This window comes from Dipodomys merriami, unplaced genomic scaffold, assembly GCF_024711535.1.
Source record: "Dipodomys merriami isolate MVZ:Mamm:240054 unplaced genomic scaffold, mDipMer1.0.p SCAF_12, whole genome shotgun sequence".
Taxonomy (NCBI): Eukaryota; Metazoa; Chordata; class Mammalia; order Rodentia; family Heteromyidae; genus Dipodomys; species Dipodomys merriami.
The window spans coordinates 28,209,459-28,230,033 of record NW_027202493.1 but is presented as its reverse complement, the minus strand read 5'-3'; the positions used below and the strand labels follow the sequence as shown (position 1 = coordinate 28,230,033).

General features: G+C 40.8%; 1 protein-coding gene across 1 annotated transcript in view; it reads right to left on the bottom strand.

The window, feature by feature from the left end:
• The window catches only part of Vegfc (vascular endothelial growth factor C), a 97,599-nt gene extending 79,996 nt beyond the window's left edge, over positions 1 to 17,603 (bottom strand). Inside the window, exon 1 of the mRNA XM_070016448.1 lies at positions 17,056 to 17,603. Within this exon, the coding sequence (XP_069872549.1) occupies positions 17,056 to 17,202 (147 nt within the window). The 5' untranslated portion in view covers positions 17,203 to 17,603. The remainder of the gene's footprint in view (positions 1 to 17,055) is intronic.
• Between the last annotated feature and the right edge of the window lie 2,972 nt (positions 17,604 to 20,575).

Below are 20,575 nucleotides of genomic sequence, written 5' to 3'. Positions count from 1 at the left end.
CCATTTACTGAAGAGGCTGTCTTTCTTCCATTCTATTGTTTTAGCTTCCTTATCGAAGATTAGATGGCTATAGGTCTATAGGTTCATTTCTGGGTTTTCAATTCTATTCCATTGGTCCTGAGGTCTGTTCTTATGCCAATACCAAGCTGTTTTGATTACTATGGCTTTATAGTAGAGTTTGAAATTTGGTATTGATATTCCTCCAGCAGTGTTCTTTCCGTTGAGGAGCATTTTTGCTATTCGGGGTCTTTTATTGTTCCATATGAATTTTTGGATTGCCTCCTCTATTTCCTTGAAGAATGAGGGTGGAATTTTGATAGGTATCGCGTTGAATTTGTAGATAGCCTTGGGAAGTATTGCCATTTTCACGATGTTAATCTTGCCAATCCAGGAGCATGGGAGGTTTTGCCATTTTTTGAGTTCTGTGTTGATTTCCTTTTTCAAGATTTTAAAGTTTTCATCATAGAGGTCCTTCACTTCTTTAGTTAAGTTAATTCCTAGGTATTTTATTTTTTGTGGGGCTATTACAAATGGAGTTGCTTTCCTAATTTCAGGCACACTTGAGAAAATCATTCTTTAATATGTCTTAAATCAAAGGGAAAAAGTCCTTTAGAATCCCAAGTATTTAGTACCAACACATGTATTATAATCTAATGGTGAGTGAGTATTTTCTATTTAAATTTTTTGGATAAAACAACTGAGACTTATAAAGATGACTATCTCTTAGTTACCAGTTCATCAGAATGCAAGTCAAAATGTGCTAACTAAACAGGACCCAGATACATTTTAAAAGACTTCAAATACCCTGTTGCAAAGCCTTTGGCCTGACCTTCAACACATAGGCAATAAGCCTTCTCAACTTCCTGAGAATTTCAACTTCTGTCTTTCTTAACTCCCGATATCCCTAAAAACTACTAGTATCAAACTGTAGTAGTGAAATGACTCAGTCAGAAAAATTTTAGCTGGGCACCCATGGCTCACCCGTGTAATCCTAGCTACTCAGGAGGCTGAGATCTGAGGATTGCGGTTCAGAGCTAGCCCAGGCAGGAAAGTCCATGAAATTCTTATCTCCAATAAACCACCAGAAAACTGGAAGTGGTGCTGTAGCTCAAGTAGTATTGTGCTGGCCTTGAGCTGAAGAGCTAAGGGACAACGCTCAGGCCCAGGCCCAGAGGTTCAAGCCCACAACCAACAACAACAACAAAAAATACTTTTGTGAATTTATAGTTATCGAAGGCTGACTACTTGCACTCCACCAAAATAATAATAATAACAATAATAATAATGCATAAGAAGTAGAGAAGTTCTTTTTTGTACTTCATGCATATGCCACATACAGTGGTGATAATATCACCACTGAATATTTTGGAGTATAGCAACTATTGTAAAGTTTTAACATCACAAAACTACACAATAATATATTAAAATCAAATCTCTCATATTTCAAAAATATTTCATGAGTTAAAACAGTGGACAGATACATTAGAGATGAAGACAAACTGTCTGCAAAGTCTGATTCCAAAAGAAATCTCAAGTTTAAATTTTAACAGAAATCTAGTCTGAACTTGAATTGTAATGTGCTTCTGTAAAATGACACGTGTGTACTGTATGCGACATTGTAAACAAATATTTCTGCTACAATGGGGTTATTTTGTAATTAATTAGGTTGAGCGCCCACTTAAAAATATTTAACTGCCAGATGGGCACAGGTGGCTCATGCCCGTGCTACTCATGAGTTTGAGATCTGAAGATCACAGTTTAAAGCTAGCAGAGGCAGGGAAAATTCTGAGACCCATAACTCCAATTAGGCACAAAAAGCCAGGAGTGGAGCTGAGTCTCAAGTGGTGGAGCATTAGCTATGAGCACAAAAGCTCAGGGACAGCACCCACACCCTGGGTTCATATTGCAGGAACCATCTCCTACCCACACACACAAATTAACTACAGAACGGTGTGCTACAGTACAGTGGTATATAAAAAGAGATTAGAATGTGCACTTTCTAAGTAAGATTGTACAAACTATATCTGATATTTTGGTATTAAAAAGAATGCTATCATATCTATAAATATTATTAGAAGTTCATCACCAAATGAGAAACTTTCCTCAAGGGTGAAACAATGCACTTTAAGTTAGGAATGCCTTTAACCTGCAAGATCCATAATAATCCTGGAATTACTATTCATTTTTCCTATTATACATAGAGACAGGTAGTATTATTGGCAGTCAGCTTAAAAAAAGCAATCCTTGTGGATTTGATTAAATGAAATGATGATTTCTTACACTTAGAAAGTTAGAAACTGTCTTAGAAAAAAACTGAACATAAATATGAACAGAAAACAGCATTTCAGTACCTTGCCAATGAAATTATGTAGCTTAAGAGATACATATGCCATTCATTAACTTAGAATGAGAAACATGTTAAATTCCATGTTTAAGATGTTTTGGTGATATTTTATTAAAAAATGAAAAACTTTAAATATAAATATCACCACATGGAATTCAATAAAGTTCATAGCAACTGACTATGAGCATTTTACAGAGCTATCTGTTAAAACTCACATGCATCCTATGTACTAAATTTAGTTCTAACATGCATTGCATAGGGCACATGGCAAAATGCATAGTCTGTCTCAATATCGCAGATTTAATTTGGACACATGAATAATTTATATATCACTTCCATTCTTCAGTTCATTTTATATAAGGAAAACATTAGGGTCATGAGGATCTGAACTCAAGACCTTTCACCCCCTTAGCTTGCTTGGGCATCCTACTATTTGTGACACACCTTCCGCCCTGATTTAGCTTATTTTGGAGATAGAGTCTCATGAGCTTTTATGACAGAGTTGATCCTGAACCAAGCTCTTCAGATCTCAGAATTCTGACTAGCTAGGATTACAGATGTGGGTCACTAGCATCAGGTGATCATTTCAATTCTAGAGTTAAAAAACAAATTATATTTATATTTTATATTAGGTTTATATCAGTATACTCAACCTAAGAAAGAAGATATTCCAATGCTCTGACGGTTAGGGATATTAACTTGACAGGAATATATACACCTTCCTTCTCACTACGACATTGCAGGTATTTTACAAGGATATATAATACAATCAACATAAATGGTGCCTTTAATAATAGCCAACAAGGCATCAAACTGAATTACAGATGTTGTCTGTTAGCCTGAGACTGAGGGTTCTCTAAGCTTGTCTTTGTGTGATTGAACTTTCCATGACTGCCACAAAATCCCTGAGGTAATCTTGACTTAGAAAAAAAAAAAAGAAAGACTAATTTGCCATCATGGATTCAGAGGTTCAGTCCCTGGACGACAAGCTCTTCTATTTTGAGCCTGTAATGAAGCGGGATTACATGGTGAATCAAAGGTAATCGCCTCCCGGAGGTCAGAAAAAAGACTGAGAAGAGAGAGGACCATGATCCCAATACCTCCTTCAGAGGCAAACTCCAATCAAACTACAAACCTTCTACAAGTCCCCAGATCTGAAAGGGCCTATCACTTTAGTGCATAAGTTCATTATGCCATGGGTTACTGTGTGTTATATACAGTAATGTAATAAGGATGCTGTGCTCACATGGAAATAGCAGGAAGATACGTGGTTGTTTTTTCTACAGCAAAATAGGAACTGACACAAACAGAGCAGGCCTACCCTCTACCAATAGTGAAGGGGGGAAAAATCTTGCATCCAAACCTATGCTATGACATCATTATTTGCTCTAATCTGTATATCTAAAGTTTCAAATTACCCAAATTTTAACTGTGATAGTCATGATTCATGAACAATTTTGGCCTAAAATTCTAATTTGGCATGGACAAATACCAACATGAAAAGAAAGTTGGAAGAACTCAAAGAGAACAATGAATCACTATCATCTCTGAAACTAAAATCTGGCTTGGAGGCAAAAGGATTAGTTTGTTTTTCATGGATGTCATTAATGTCATGACCCATAAGCAAACATGAATCTATGTCCTATTTTTCAAAACATAAAGTTGGAAAAAGACTTTAACAAAGGATCAAGTAACTAAATCCACACAACAGACACAAACAAAGGGAAAGAATTGAAAATATTCCATGCAGGCGATGATACTGTAGTAAAGTAAACCATAGCGGTTTTAAACAGGCCAACATCTGGTATTTGATATGAACTGGCTACTTCCAAAGAACTCTTACTGAGAGGAAAGAGCTTTGCCTTCCAAAGATGATAGAAACTCAGGCACAGGATGCAAGGCAGCTGTGTAGTCACTCCAGCTAAATGACATTTTCTTTAAGATGTCAGACTGATTGGATGTGTCAAATTTATTCCCTCTATCTAAGTGGAGAAAGCAACTGGGAGGGGTCTGACCTGATTTATGGATAAAGAAAGCAAAGAAAATGGGAACTATTTTCTTGGCAAAAGTTTAGAGGCTTGCTACTACGACATCTTTTTAAGTAAGCTAAATGGGTTTGCCATTCCAGCAAAGACATTAAACTTGCTTGAGGAGGAAGATAAACAGTCAGCTTCCTACATTTCCAGCAAGTTCCAAGGAGAAAGTGCTTCTTGTTTTTGAATGGCACACATTCACACATGCTATTGTTTTAATTTTTCATCCCTTTTAGCATTTTAGTAAGTTAGAACCAAAAGTTTTATCAAGTTCATGAAGTTCTCTACACAGGAAAGAATATTAAATAAGTCATGCTACTTTAATCACATTTCTAACCAAATACTTTAAAAAACCTCTAAAAGGATAGCGCTTTTATCAGAAAAGGAAATTAGTATGAGAATGGAAAATTTCTGTGAAGAAAACTATTTTCCATAAGTACATAAATTTTTAACTTGGAAAATAAAATAGCATGGACAGGTAGAAATGTACACTAATATAATTACATACAGTTCTGATCCTGAAATAGATGACAATGGCACTTAATGAAGCTGACCCCAATATTTTCATGGAGATAGGTATGTATAAAGATAGTACTAAGTGTGTGTTCATTCATATATTACACGAGTATCTATTACATCTGGCCTGTTAATATTTGTGTACAAAGATGAAATCTTGCCAGGCCTGTTTATCCACACCTGTCAACCCAGTTACTAGAGAAATGGAAAGTGGAAGGATGGCAAATTGAAGAAAAAGAAAAGAAAAGTTAGTGAGACTCTCATCTCCACAAATAAGCTGGACATAATGCTTCATGCCCATCATAATAGCTCTGTGAGAGTATAAATAGAAAAATATGTCCCAGGTAAAAATGCAAAACCCTGTCCAAAAAAAAAAACAACAACAACCAAAAACAAAACAAGGAAAAAATGACCTGAGGGCATGGCTCAACTAATAGAATGCCTGCCTAGTAAGAGTGAGGTCTTGAGTTCAAATGTCCATATAGGGAGAGAAAAAAAAAAGAATGTGCCAGAAAAATCCTAAATATTCCCACTAGGTTTTTTAAAATTATTTTTATAGTTACATAAGTAAGATAATAAGTACATTTCTGGTCAAACTTGTTACCCTCCCTCATTTTTCTCCTACTTTCCTTTCCCCCAACCCCCCCCCAAGTTGTATGGATCATTTCTAACATATTGTCTGGTGTATATCTCTGTTGCGATGGTTTCCCCTTGTCCTTTCTTTCACCATTCTGTTGTTCCCCTTCCCTTCCTAATTCAGATAAACATATATACAATACTAGGGTACCAAAATCAAATACTGTGACAATAGGGGATAAATCCATAGAGGGAACAAAACCCACAAAAGAAACAAGAAATCATATAGTACTAAAAACAACAAAAACAACACAGAAAAACCTCTGTGTCCAGGTCTTGGAGTTCATTTTGCTTTTTAAGTGAGATATGCCAGACCCCCAAAAAACATAGGTCCCGAGGGTTCCCTTATTTTCAAAGGGGGTATATATCTAGGATAGATAATCTTCCCAAATGAGCAGAATAGCTCACTAGCTATGTGCATATGACTATAGGATGATGCTAAGCAAAATGAACTCCCACTAGTTCTTATGAAGTGAATACTTTCAAGAGGATTCTTAATAACAGTTACTCTGTGGACTCTTCAAGAGCTACTAACGGTATACATCTGTCCCGTTTTATGAATTCTCTCATTTCACCTGCCTCAGTGTTCCATTCAGCACACAAAGACCAGGCAGTTCATAGCAGTACCTGACTGGTAAAATCACAAATAGAACTACTAAACAAAGCCCACTGCATTGTTTGGAGCAAATTAGAATATCCAAGCAGACCAGACTTACCCATAAAGAAGGAAAAAGTCAGCCAGGCACCAGTGGCTCATGCCTGTAATCCTAGCTACTTAGGAGGCTGAGATCTGAGTATCTCAGTTCAAAGCCAGCCCAGGCAGGAAAGTCGGTGAAACTCTTATCTCCAATAAACCACCAGAAAACCGGAAGTGGTGTTGTAGCTCAAGTGGTAGAGTGCTCGCCTTGAGCAGAAGAGCTGAGGGACAGTGCTCAGGCCCAGAGTTCAAGCCCCACAACCGACAAAAAAAAAAAAAGAAGAAGGAAAAAGTCTGCACCATGATTCATGGCAATAACAGCACAGAAAGGCACACACTCAGCAACCAAGGAGGAAGCAGCGGGCTTCTAACAAATTCACACGACCATAAGTGTTGCCTATTACACTGTACCATTGCATTTTTCCTTCTTCTTTCTTCAGACAAGGCACATTTTCCATGTTGTAGATACTCTGCAAAGATTTCACATCAGATTCAGACTGCATATCTTCTTTTAATGAAGATCTGAGATGGTTACAGACTGAAGTGGCAACATTAGCCTGTTTCCTGGATAAACATTGTAAGTTTCAATGTGTTTAAAGTTTCCAGTGTATTTAGGATGAGCTCATGTGAAATGATGTGGTATCAGAAGGTCCTGGGTGTACTCAAGTGTGTTTACTCAAGTGACCTCAGTGGGAAGCTGTACATCATCCTAGACTTCTGAGGTTATTATTCGATGGACAGGATGAGGCATGAACATAAACCCAAATACCCAGGAGAAGTGGGAAAGTGCTCCAAGCAGAACTACAATAAAACCTACCCTCTGCCCACTGAAGGTTAAACACTGGTTTCCCATCTCAAAACGAACCATCAATATTATTAAATACTCTCATCATTTATAATCTTTAAAGGATGGATAATTTTGAGGTGTTTCAGAACCAGCTACATTCACGTGCCTAGGGTATAACTCATACCATTTATTCTCATCATAAAGCCTATCTGTTGTACAAAAGTTTATAGAAATCTAACTGTGCTATGACAGTCCTAAGGTACTTATATTCTCTCTCACCTTCTCTCTTCTCTGTCTCTATCTTATCTTCCTTTCTCTCTTTCTCTTTCTACAATATATCCTTATGAAATAGTCAGTAATTAGCATCTTCATTTTATATGTCAAGGAGCACAAAAAAGCTAAGTAATAAGTATCAGGTCACACAGGTACTTATTCAATGGCACTGGTAGGTGTGGCAGGCCAGTGACTATAGGAAGTGCTCTAGAGCCTGCCTTTTTCTCAACTATGCAGAATATCTATATAAACAGTTACACAAGTTGCATTTATGTGACTCCTTGACAGTTCTATGTCTGAAATCAGAGCACAAACATTGACAAGTTCTTTTTTTTTTCCGGTCGTGGGGCCTGAACTCTGTGCATGAGCGCTGTTCCTCAGCTCTTCAGCTCAAGGCTAGTGCTCTACCACTTGAGCCCCAGTGCCACTTCTGGCTTTTTTCCTTTTGCTTATGTGGTGCTGAGGAATCGAACCCAGGGCCTCATGCATGCATGGCAAGCGCTCTACCACTGAGCCAACTTCTCAGCCCTGACAAGTTCTTTTGATCCTACTATAGAAAGATAATCAAACTGCAGAAGCTGTGCCTAAATAAACAAACAAACAAACAAACAAACCCACTCTAGCTTTGATCCCAGACTCTCCACTTAGGACTGCAAGCTTTTATGCCACATAAAAGGAAAATGGTCACTTGAGGATAAAGTTTTAATGTAAAATAAACTACAAAATAAATGCCTAAAGAACTGTTATAAGTGTAGATGTCACATAAACCATGTCTTTCTGATCACTTCAAATACTCCCCACCTGTTCAAACAATATCAACTTGTAGAAGATCAACTTGCAGAAAATTCTGACCCTTCCGTGCTTTGCTGTTGCTATTTAAACAAAGTTGCAAATCTAAATGTTCCTCTTACAGGATAGTTTGTACACTTTATAATTAGGTAGCTTCTGAGCTAGAGTGATTTTTTTCCCCCACCTTTAAATATTTTAATTGGGCACCAGTATTTCATACATGTAATGTTGGTTACTTAAAGAGACTGAGATCTAAAGGATTGTGGTTTGAAACCAGCACTGAGGTTAGATAGGAGAAAAGTCCAAGAGACATTGTCCAAGAAACACTGTGTGGTAGAGTGCCAGTTGTGAGAAAAAAAAAAGCCTACAGATAGCAACAGGCTCTGGGTTCAAGCCCCAGTACCAGCACATTCCATAAAAGTATAATTTATTTAGCTCCTCTTCCCTCAAATTACCTTCTAATCTTAAAATTAGCAGGGATATTTTCAAGCAGATTTTTTTGTTTTTGTTTTTGTTTTGTTTTGTCAGTCATGGGGCTTGAACTCTGGGCCTGGGCGCTGTCCCTCAGCTCTTCAGCTCAAGGCTAGCATCTACCACTTGAGCTACAGCACCATTTCCAGTTTTCTGGTGGTTTATTGGAGATAAGAGTTTCATGGACTTTCTGGCCCAGGCTGGCTTTGAACTGAGATCCTCCTGAGTAGCTAGGATTACAGGGGTGAGCCACCAGCACCTGGCATGAGCAGGTTTTTAAAAGAAGGAATTCCCAAGATATTTTTAGGATTGCCTCTTTCTCTTTTGTGAGTTGATAGCTGACCTACAGCTCTTTGTGGATAATCCAGTCTTGTATGCAGCTAACTTTTCTTTACGGTTCCACTTCAATGTATTGTGTAAACTATTTAGCCCAGCAAGGAAGCTCATACTATTAAGAGGAGTGTGTGTGTGTGTGTGTGTGTGTGTGTGTGTGTGTGTGTGTGTGTGTGTGTGTGTGTGTGTGTGTGTGTGTGTGTGTGTGTGTATGCTAGCATGACCACTGTTTACACTGCTTACTCTGTTTGGAATGCAAACCATAATAACAAAATGGTCTGTTATTAATATATTTTATAAATGTATTCAGATTGCAGAGTGAATGGGTGATTGCATAAGTCAAAAGTGATCAGCACTGTTATCATCAGAAATCAGCAGAAATCTACACATGGGTGGTCACAGAATGAGAAAGGCAATTGGAATGGGTCTAAGGAGATTTTGACCAATTTCCAGTGTCTTTAGACACTTTGGCGCAGATCAAACTTCCTAAAACCTCACTTACAGCATACCATTCAGGGCTCTTAGCGGCTCCTGTTACTTTTATCCCAAATGCAGACTGGCTTTTTGGCTTCTCATACTTTCCACAATGTTCCTGTTTCCCTTCAAGCTCCTGTCTCTCTTGTTAAAGGGCTCTGTCCCGATTTCCCAAACATCCTTGGCCATTCCTACCTTCATATTTCCCTGCTACTCTTCAATATTCAAAATATGACTTGGTCTCCCGTGTCTGCAACTAACATCTACACATTTTCACATTTCGTCTATGAGTCCTACTTCTTCCAGGCCTGCCATACAACCTCAGAAGCCTATCCCAACAAGTGGTCACAGAACTCTCACAAAAAATCTCTTAAACTGCCTACATTCATAGTTTCACTCATTTCTGGTATGCAGTGTCTCTCAAAAGCAATTATAGGCACTTACCATAAACAAGAACACTCTATATCCTCTGCATCCCTCATTCTGTGGTCGTTTCCTGCGTTCCGTTGCAGCTGACACTAATGAGAAATAATTAAAATGCTCCTGGATTGAGTATGAGAATTTGGACCAGGACACACAGAAATAATGAGTAGAGTATGAAGAGCACTTCTTCCCAATTTAACTTGGTATCCTCAATTTCCTTCCCCTGCCTCTGCCAGGCAGTCCCATAGACTTATATGACAGTTGAAGGTCTTTGGACAAGAAAGATTCTAGAATATAATCACTTATCTCAAATCCTTGGAAGAGTATGAGTCTCAGATTCCAGAAACTGTCAGGAAACCAAATGTACATACACGTCAATATCTACTAGCTCACTATCTATGGTGACATCTCATAAAAAATGCATTTCGGTTCAGAGATATTGAAACTTAGAGAATAGTGACTACAAACTATGTCAGTTCATATTAGGGTGATACCATCAAATAACTTATGAAAACGAGCTTTTGGATTTTAGAATTACCATGAAAGGATCATGGGTGATGTTGAAAGCCAACAGGGCCAGGCACCCATGGCTTACACCTGTAATCCTAGCTACTCAGGAGGCTGAGATCTGAGGATCACAGTTCAAAGCCTGCCAGGGCAGGCCAGGCTGTGAGACTCTTATCTCCAATTAACCACCAGAAAATTGGAAGTGGTGCTGTGGCTCAAGTGGTAGAACACTCACTTTGACCTGAACAGTGCAGGGACAGCACCCAAGCCCAGAGTTCAAGGCCCACGACTGAAAAAAAAAAAAAGCCAACAGGGTACAAAAAAACAATAAGGATCTCTCAGCCAAACATACTTTAATGTATGTTTGGGCATATGCTATAGATGCCCAACAAAGTAAATTAAACCAATAAATCTCTACTTTCTTAGTCAAATAACCTGAATAATATATGTGTGTATGTATATAAATAATTTTCAGAATAAACAATTACACATGCAAACCTAAAGTATTTTGAGTAAATGTATAAGGTTACTTTAAACTACCTTATAAACTCTAAACTTTAACTTATAAACTTTAGCAAATTTCTGTGCTCTCTTTGTAGTTTCTCATTTGCAAAAGTCAATGATAACTTAATTGACAATTTATAGATGTGTCGCAACCTAAGCCCATATAAGGTGAGCCATATATTCTGCCAAGAATAGTGTAACTGGGAAAAAGAAACACACAGACATGGAAGTTCTTGTTAGGCCACCAAGTAGCCAGTTTTCCTTCCAATAGTTCTGTAGATTAGGACATTTATAAGCTATCTTTTACTCAAGGGGACTTTACTACGCTTTATCTTTAGTGCTTGCAAGAAAAGTTCATGTTCATTTCAGTCCATCCCATTATGGGGAATTAGGACCTCAATAAATGTAAAAAGTTGGCCTAACTATAAAATAATATACTTCTCTGTGCTTTCTTGAACACTGCTCCATTGTGCAAGAGGAGAATGGAAGATTCTGGAAGAAGGGATTGTGCAGGCTTTCATCAACTCCAAAGAATCAAACCCATTCCTACGTTTTTCCTAGAACATGTTTCAAAAGTCAAAAAAAACCCACAATTTTTGTTCCTATTTAATTCATTTAAATCCCAAGTACCTCAGCTTTAATGTAACATCTTAAAATGCAGTATCCATCTTATACAGCTGCATTGAAAGCCAAAATAAAATAAAGTCCCAACGCTCTGGCAGAGTGCAGGACACCCACAGGTACTTAGGATGACACAGATTATCGTGAAACCATATGCAGAGGGAAAAATGGAAGAAGAGCTGAACCTTCATGGCATCTGGAGTTGACAGTGGCAAAAGCAGAGCTGTAGCTACAGAAAGACCTCATCCCAAGCACCTAGCTCCTGTTCCCGCCCCCCCAAATGATAATGAGCTGAGAAAAGCTTCCCAGTCAATCTCACATTGAAAACTGGGAAACCAAGACCTTTCTCTCAAGTGTCCTGAACTGGAAATCCAGAAGGAGATTTCCCTAAATTACCACCTTAACTCAACTCAAATCAACTTAAAAGGACAAGAACAGAGGCCCATGGGTCATTTTTAAAAATTGCCTCTGAGTTCAGTCAGTAATTGTCTGCCTCATAAAGCAGTTTGATGCTGTCTCATGAACAAATGGCTACACATCAAGAAATCAAGTTCTAAGTGGTTTATGCCTGTAATCCTAGCTACTTGGGAGATGAAGATAGCTACACCATTGTTTAAGTTCAGACCACAAAAACTTTTGTTAATTAAGACCTATCTCAAAGAACATGTCAAGTATGGTAGATTAAGCTCCCAGGTAGACAGGAAAAAGAGGTAGGGGGCTCCAGGCTAGCCAAGACAAAAGTGTTAGAATTATTGTTAAATAAACAAAGCATGAAGGGCTAGACGGATGACCGAAGTGATAGAGCACTTGCCTACCAAACTTGAAACCAGGACTTCACACCCAGACCTACATCCTCCCTTGAAAAAAAAAATCAATAACTTTAAAAAAGAAGTGGCAAGCAAACTGGAAGGTAAATTGAACATTTTATGTCCAAATCCATAAATAGCCAATATCACTCAGAGTAATGTCAGGAATTAAGGAAAGAAGTTGACAAGGACAAAAACAAAAGTTGAGAAAAATAATTACATGCTCTTAAAAAAAATAAGTAGGAGAATCAGATAACTCAGGAAAGGGGGACAAGGATGTACGTCTGCGGTTATGCAAACTCTTGCTCTCCTCAGAAAGGGGATTTGTGGAAGTCAAACTATGAGCCTCTAACATAAATTGATGCAGGTTAAAGTGAAGGGATTTAAAAGCTTCCTTTCCTAATCTTGAACATCATAGCCAAGACTGAGAGGGTGAGTTTGGAATGGGGGCAGGGCGAGTCATACCAAGAAATATAAGAACCCCAATATAAAACGCAGAGAAAGCTATAAATAAATGATTAAACATTACAGTTACATCTGTGGTGCCTATTTTATCTGAATAAAATGTATTTGGACACTTTTAATTGTTTCATGTGGATTGTAGTAACACCTGTCAAATATTCAAATACATAAAGTATTTTATACAGTTTATGTCCTCATCTTTTAATAGGATGGAAATTTGTAAAGCTTAATTTTGCTTCTCAAATAATGTCCTATGTCTAGCCAAAAGTTAAGTGATCCATGGAATGAGTATTATGATGAGCCATTAACACCCATTATTGTCTCTGAAATACCGTAATCTTTCAAATAACTACAACCAACATCTTTCTCTAGGTAAACCAGGGTAACTCTCTCCCACTCCATTAACTCAGGTTAATCTTCATCCATGGATTCCTACTTGTAACAGCTCCAGCTCCTTCATCTGTTCCACTGACAGCACTCTCAGGGCTATTCATCATTTCCCATCTACACTGTTCCTGTTGCTGCTGCCTCTTCCTCCTCTTCCTCTTCTCCCTCCTCCCCTTCCTCCTCTTCTTTTTGCCAGTCTTGAGGCTTGAACTCGGGACCTGAACACTTTCCCTGAGCTTCTTTTCACTCAAGGCTAGCACTCTACCACTTGAGCCACAGCGCCACTTCCAGCCTTTTCTGTTTATGTGATACTGAGGAATGAAACCGGGGACTTCATACATGGTAGGCAAGTACTCTACCACTAAGCCACATCTTTGTTGCTTCTTAATTAGACTCCAGCCCAATAAAAGTCCTTCTGACTTCTAACCAATCCCATTCATGATCTCAATACTCTCTTTATTACCTATGTGATTCAACAGCTTAGATTATGAATCACCCTCCATGACCCTCCATGACAAAATGACATTTAGCCTTCTTAAACTTTCTCAGTCTATGAGCAACAGCAATTTAATGATCTCTCTAAACTTAAGGTAGTAATTCGCTGTTATTCCACATAACTCTTCCCAATGTCTACTTTTCTGCTTGTCTTGTCACTTTATCTGGGAGAACAATCAGACCTCTGGTTTTGATGAATTCATCTCATGTGGAACTCACATCCAATACAACAACTCTGCTCCCACAACAAGGTTTCCAGCTCAAAGAAAAAAAAATATCCACATGCAGACCTTTCTTACTCAAATTCCAGAAATCAGCACATCAATACCAATTCCAAACCAACAGAGTAATTAAGTCTCAGAGTATTCCTATTCATAAATCATTAGTTTTTCACCCAAGATGTGATCTTGAAGAGAGGAAAATCAGTACAGTTTCAAGATGCTCCATGCATACTAGGTTACTTCGCAAATTAAACAATTATGTCAAATGATAAAAACAAAAACATTAGCTTTTAGATCACTGTATCGAATATTTTTATTACATAGGAGAACTTAGGATGCTAATTTAAATGTCTACTAAATGTATGTTTAATCTTGAAACCTTAGATCCAAGGCCAAATATCTGCATGGTCTCAGAGTAGGGGGAAAAAAATTAAAGCCATCTAGACAACTCGTATATACTTGGCACATGTAGTTTTTTTGAGAAATTCTGCTAGTGGTTAAATTGAAACAGTAAATAAAACATGTAGAATAGTACATAGAATTATTAATTATAAAGAAAATCCAATGTAGTGAAATCTGATATATAAAAGTATGGATCTTGGTATTAATACTCTCAGTCTAGCTACTTATAAGAATAAAAAGTTTGATATTTATACTTCATTTGAAGTAATTCTTTCATTTAATTTTTTGGTCACAATCAGGTTTTCACTGAAAATCAAACTCTTCAACTCCAACTTTCCAGAGGGGTCTCTACCAAAATTCATTTTGCAAATTACTGGATCACTCTATGATTTCTGCTCCAATTTTATCTGAATAGCTCTAAGGCCACAAGAAGCAGTGGATGGCTAATCGTGCTTTATAGCATATGAGCTATTTCACAATTTTTAAGGAGTAAAAATATGACCCTTAAAAAAGATTAGCCATTGGTTCCTCCCAATTTTCCATTACTACATTTAAATGAAGTGCTGGTATAGACCACTAGGGAGAGACAAAGTGATTTTATTGAGGACTATTAAAGTTCTACTCACTGGAGAAGTTTACTCTGACAATAGTACACTCTTTTGTAGTCTATGGAACTCGGAAATGTAAGTAATGTTTCAAGATATGAAGGGGGGGACTAGTATCTTCTACAGAGCATCAATACATACTCAATATATAGCATATAGTAGACAGTTAAATTTCGAAAACAACATTTGCAAAATTGGCATGGCAAAGATAAAACTTGATTACATCAGTAATGAAGACAATTGTGAAACTTTTTTTGGTCCAATCTCATAGATACCCCCCCCCAAACACACACACTTCAGAGGTACATCCCTTCAGGAATGACCTAGGAGTGGATCCATGATAGACTTATCAGGAAATTCTTTTGACTTAATATCCACATTGATTATTATTGTTGATTTTATTTTATTACTTTATTGAATTTTATTATTGATTTTATTTTATTATTTTATTTACTGGTTGATTATTATTGACTTACTTAATATCCACAATGATTATTGGTAAGTGCCAACTAAGTTACCACCAGGCAATGGCGCAGTGTTGCCTTACTAAGTCATACTCAGGTCATACTAGCTTGATTGCAGAAACAAAAAGTGAATGGGTATAGCATAAGGACTCAAATTACAGCAAGTATTATTGAGCCCAACACTATACTGCTATGCTATTTAAGGACCTAAGGAGATCCTCATCACTACAGTTATACCCACATATTTGTCTTTAAAAAGCTACAATTCTCCGGGCTAGGAAGGTGGCTCAGTGGTAGAGCCCTTGCCTTGTGTGCATGAGGCCCTGGGTTTGATTCCTCAGCACCACATAAGCAAAAAGAAAAAAGTCAGAAGTGGCGCTGTGGCTCAAGTCATAGAGCGCTAGCCTTGCGCTGAAGAGCTGAGGGAGAGCGCCCAGGCCCAGAGTTCAGGCCCCACGACTGGACCACCCTCCCCCCCCCCCAAAAAAAAGTTACAATTCTCATAACGCACTGAATTTTGCAATTTGTTGTTTTTACTCAAAAGGCTTTTTTTCTTCCCTCTCAACTCCCTATATTGAGCTACACATCCCTATATTTTAAATTTTCTCTAAATTTAAGTTAAAGGTTTAAAGTGCATCCCCCAAATGAAACTAGGAGGGCCATTGACTTCTACACATTCAATATATGTTCATCAGTAAAGTCAACAGAAAGCCAAGTGTCACACACACACACACACACACACACACACACACACACACACACACACACACAGTTTGGCACTTTGCCACTTTTTCCACGACTTAAATAAACCCCTGCAGTCTGGTTCCAGCCAGGGGTACTGCAAGTATCTAAACTCAGAGACTTCACAGTGTGTTAATATAAAACTTCAGGAGTTTGGAAATCAACTATGCATTGCTATGTCAGATAGGAACTTTGGAAGTAAATACATAGTCTCTGCTGAGAAGCAACAAAGATAGGACAGAGAACTCCTTTTGAAAATCCAAAAGTCTTCAAAAGCATCTTAACACCATGTTTTTATGCAAAATAATTACACACCTCAAATTTGAAAACCAAAAGCAATCCAAATTGGGAAAAGTATGCCTGAGGTCTTTTTTGCTTTCATTGTTACTATTCTTTTTACCAGAGTTTACAAATGCTGAGTTCACAACGTTGAAAAATAAAAGCCCCGGGTTGATGGTGAGCTAAATGACTGTAATTCTCCAGTTAGAGCTTATGCGTGACCAACCAGAAAGCCCTCAAACCCAATGACGAGATTCCCTAAGCGTTGGATCAAACAGCGCCCAGCTCCAGGTGCTCACACAGCCTAAACACCCCAGGAAAGAGGCTCTGTTGACTCAACCAACATCCCTGTGGTCCCAGAAACTATTTGGGACCCCAGAAACCAGCCAAAAAGAAAAGAAAAAAAGAAAGAAAGAAAGAAACGCGAGCATTTGTTTTCTGGATCAGCATGGAGAGGTCTCCAGAGCCCTTGACACCCCCCCCCCCGGCCACTCTGAAAGCCATCGCGGGATCTCAACCACCAGACACAGTGTCACTCGCTTCGCTCCCGTGTCACTTCTCATCCGTGTAACTGGCCATCTAGTCACAACTTCCCACTAACAGAAAAGAAGAAACCGCTTTTCTGCCCTGTCTCTGAGTCCAGGGCGCACGGGGAATCCAAACCCTCCCCTCGCTCCGCGCCGGTGCCCAGGCCCCCCGCACACCACAGTCGCTCGCGCGGCGTGGCCCTGGCCGGGGAGGGGGGGTCCCCTCCGACCCGATCCGCAGGGGGTGCCACCACCTACCTTGACCTCGCCTGCGTCGGGCTCCGCGTCGGAATAGCCAAGTCCCGACTCCCAGGCGGCGGCGGCGGCGGGCGCCTGGCGCGGACCGGGCAGCAGCGCAGCAGCGAGCAGCGAACACGCCAGGGACAAGAAGCCCAGCAAGTGCATGGTGGACGCCGGGCCCGGGGAATGAGTGGGGCGGCCGGTGGGCTGGCGGGGGCAGGGCGGGGGGGCGTGGCCGACCCGGCGAGGTTGGAGGTTCCCTTCCCCACCCCCCCGGGGGTCTCCTCCCGGGGGCGCCCCCTCGCCCCCCTGGGCGAGCCGGAGGCGGCGGGAGCGCGGAGACGGCTTCCCGACTTTGGCAAAGCTCCGTCTTCGTGGCCGTCGAGACCCGGGAGGGGAGGCGCGAGCGGGCGTCAGGTAGCGAGCCTCGCGGGAAGCCGGCCGGCCCCGCTCCCCGACGAGTCCCCGCAGCCCGAGTCCCCCTCCGCCCTCCCCTTCCGCGAAGTGAAAGGAGCCGGGCCAGCGGGAGCGGTGGCGGCGTGGCCGGGGACGGGAGGAGGGCGGCGGGGCGCGGGGCGCCGGCGGGGCCCGGAGCTCCCGCGCGGGGCTGGAGCCTCCGGAGCGCGCGGGGCGGCGCGGCGGCGGCGGCGGCGGGGCCCGGGAGCTGGGCGCGGGGCGGCGCGGCGGCGGCGGCGGCGGGCGCCGGGGCAGGGCATGACTGACGCGCCCTCTGCCTGCGCTTATGTGAGAGAAAGCGGCCGAGGGAGGGCGCGTGCCGAGCCCCGGCCGCCCTCCCCGCGCACTTTCCCTCGGAAGCTCTCCCTGCAGCGCCCACTTCCCTCGCCGCCTCCCCTGCAGCCCCTCCCTCCCTCCCTCCCTTCCCCCCACCTCCGAGGAATGCTGGTGGGGGCGGCCGGGGCGGGGAGGGAGGGGGTGGGTAGAAGGGAAGGGTGAGGAGTTGGGGGCGGGTAGCCGGAGGGGTGCAAGTTCACTTTCAGGGCTGGCGATCCATCAGTTACCAGGCTTGGCCAAGTTGGAGAAGGGGAAAGAGTTGGTATGGTTGGGTTAAGGAGAAAGAGAGAGGGAGATGGAGAGGGGGGAGAGAGACAAGGGGGGAGAGGGAGGGAGGGAGAGAGAGAGAGCGCTCTCTTTTGTCTTTGGCCACCCCGGGCTCTCTAGGCATGCCACGCCTTCTGCGCCCTGAACATTTTAGAAACTGCCTTGAGCTCTAAAAGTTTCAAAAGAAAGTCATCAAGTCATAGAATAAGTCTGTCTGTCTGTCTCCCCCCCCACCCCCCTCCCGCTCATCCCCTCCCCCATCTCTTCTCTTCCTCCCTCTGGGTAACTTGGAGTTGCTGGATGAAGCCAGAGCTACAAGCCTTGTGGGAATAAAATGCTGCCTGTTGGGACAGATGCGAATGACCCTTTTGGAATCTTCAGCTTCCTGCAGATGAAGAGCAGCGCTAGAATCCTCCTGGAGAGAAAAGAAAACAGAGGGTCAAGTTTCTGCAAGAAGTTGAGTTTACAAGAGAAAGAAGATCATAAACAGGGACAATGACATGTGTTAAGCATATTCCAGGAAGGAGATGACTTTGGCAGAAAAATAGCTGTGTTTCCCAGCTGGAAAAATTGTGCTGTGGCACTGGTGGCATCCTTGGGGTAAAGAGAACAGGGAAAGTCTCACTTTTACCCCCAAACCACTTTACATACACTGACATAAGGGGCTTATGAAATTAGAACATGGAAAGTCCCATACGTTTACAAAACTTTAGGTTGAGAAGAGATTTTTTATCCGACTCAGATCTTTACAAAATTCGGAACTCTTCTTACCTGTATTTGCTTTTGAAGACTAATACGCAGCTCAAAGGCTGTCCAGTCTATTGACTGTCAGCTTGGCTGAAAAGTATTTCCTTCCACCTATCCCACTGCTTCTGACTTCTACAGTTTGTAGGCTTCATCTAATCTTACTTCCACATATAAGTTCCTCAAATGCCCTGAAAACTCTGTCACGTTTTCGCTGTGTTAGCTTTCCTCCCCCCAAAATATCTGTTTTTCTCTCCACATGACAACACACCAGTTTCCCCTCATCAGTCAGAGCGTATGTTTATATTCATAAAGTACACTGCGAAGACCAGGGCTCAGTACTTAAAGTGCTCCACCGAAGCATGCAGGGAATGATCATCCTTGTACAGACAGCACACAATTGTTGATGTAGTCTTGGATCAAGTTTATTTTCTGGCAGCCAAATCAATGTTGACTCAAACCAATTTTAGATCAACTAAATTCCACTAGATTTTTTTTTTTTTTTGGCCAGTCCTGGGGCTTGAACTCAGGGCCTGGGTGCTGTCCCTGAGTCTCTCTGTGCTCAAGCAAGGCTAGTGCGCTATTACTTGAGCCACAGCTCTACTTCTAGCTTATTCTGAGCAGTTTATTGAAGATAAGAGTCTCATGAACTTTCTTGTCCAGGCTGGCTTCAAACTGCGATCCTCAGATCTCAGCCTCCTGAGTAGCTAGGATTACAGAGATGATCAACAGGTGCCCAGCTCCACCATAATTTTTTTCATGTGTGCTGTTATTCAGTCACATTCAGTCACATTATTCTGCATTTGTGGAATTGGCTCACTGTGTCTAAGTTTGATATTTGAATTTGTCTTTTGGAAATCCTCTCCTCTCAGTCTGTCACAGCTTGTTGGGATTATTCTGTTTCTTCACATAGAAGAGTTCCTCTCTCTGTCTTCCTGTCATATGCAAATTTATCGATTTGCCACATTTATTGTCTTCACACCTTGGTAAAACTTTGGAAAGGCAACAGCCAATGGCAATGGGATAAGATTTATACAGAAGTTGGAGTTCCCTTGTAACTGCCACAAAACAGATTATCAGCTTTGAACACTCGAATGCACCATTAGAATTCTGGTCCTTCAAAGTGTGAACCAATGCAACAGCAATACTCACAATACACTGTTGGAAATGAACTTTACAACTTGTGGTGGGGTGGGGGTATTGTGAAAGTGAGAGAAAAACAAAGCGGGATAACAATGTTTGGCAAGAAATGTATTCATTACCTTCCATATGTGATTGTAACCCCTCTGTACATCAGGTGATGTAATGGAATTTTTTCTATGCTTCCATCAGAAAGAATGGCACTGCCCCATTTGTAAGGAAATGGAAAGACTTGGAAAAATCATATTAAGTGAAACATAGGTCCCATGGTTTCTCTTATTTGCAATAAATAGTCTATGTATAGGATAACCTTAGCAAATTAGCAGAATAGCTCAATAGCTACATACATTTGACGGTATAAGATGATGCTAAGCAAAATGGGCTCCAAGACATGGACACAGAGGTTTTTCTTTGTTGTTGTTTTTAATGTACTATGTGATTTCTTGTTTCTTTTGTATATTCTTCTCCCTATGGTATAGTCCCTGTTGTCACTGTATTTGATTTTGGTATGCTGGTAGTGTATATACGTTTATCTGAATTAGGAAGGGAAGGGGAACAACAGGATGGTGAGACAAAAGACAAGGGAGCCAATGTA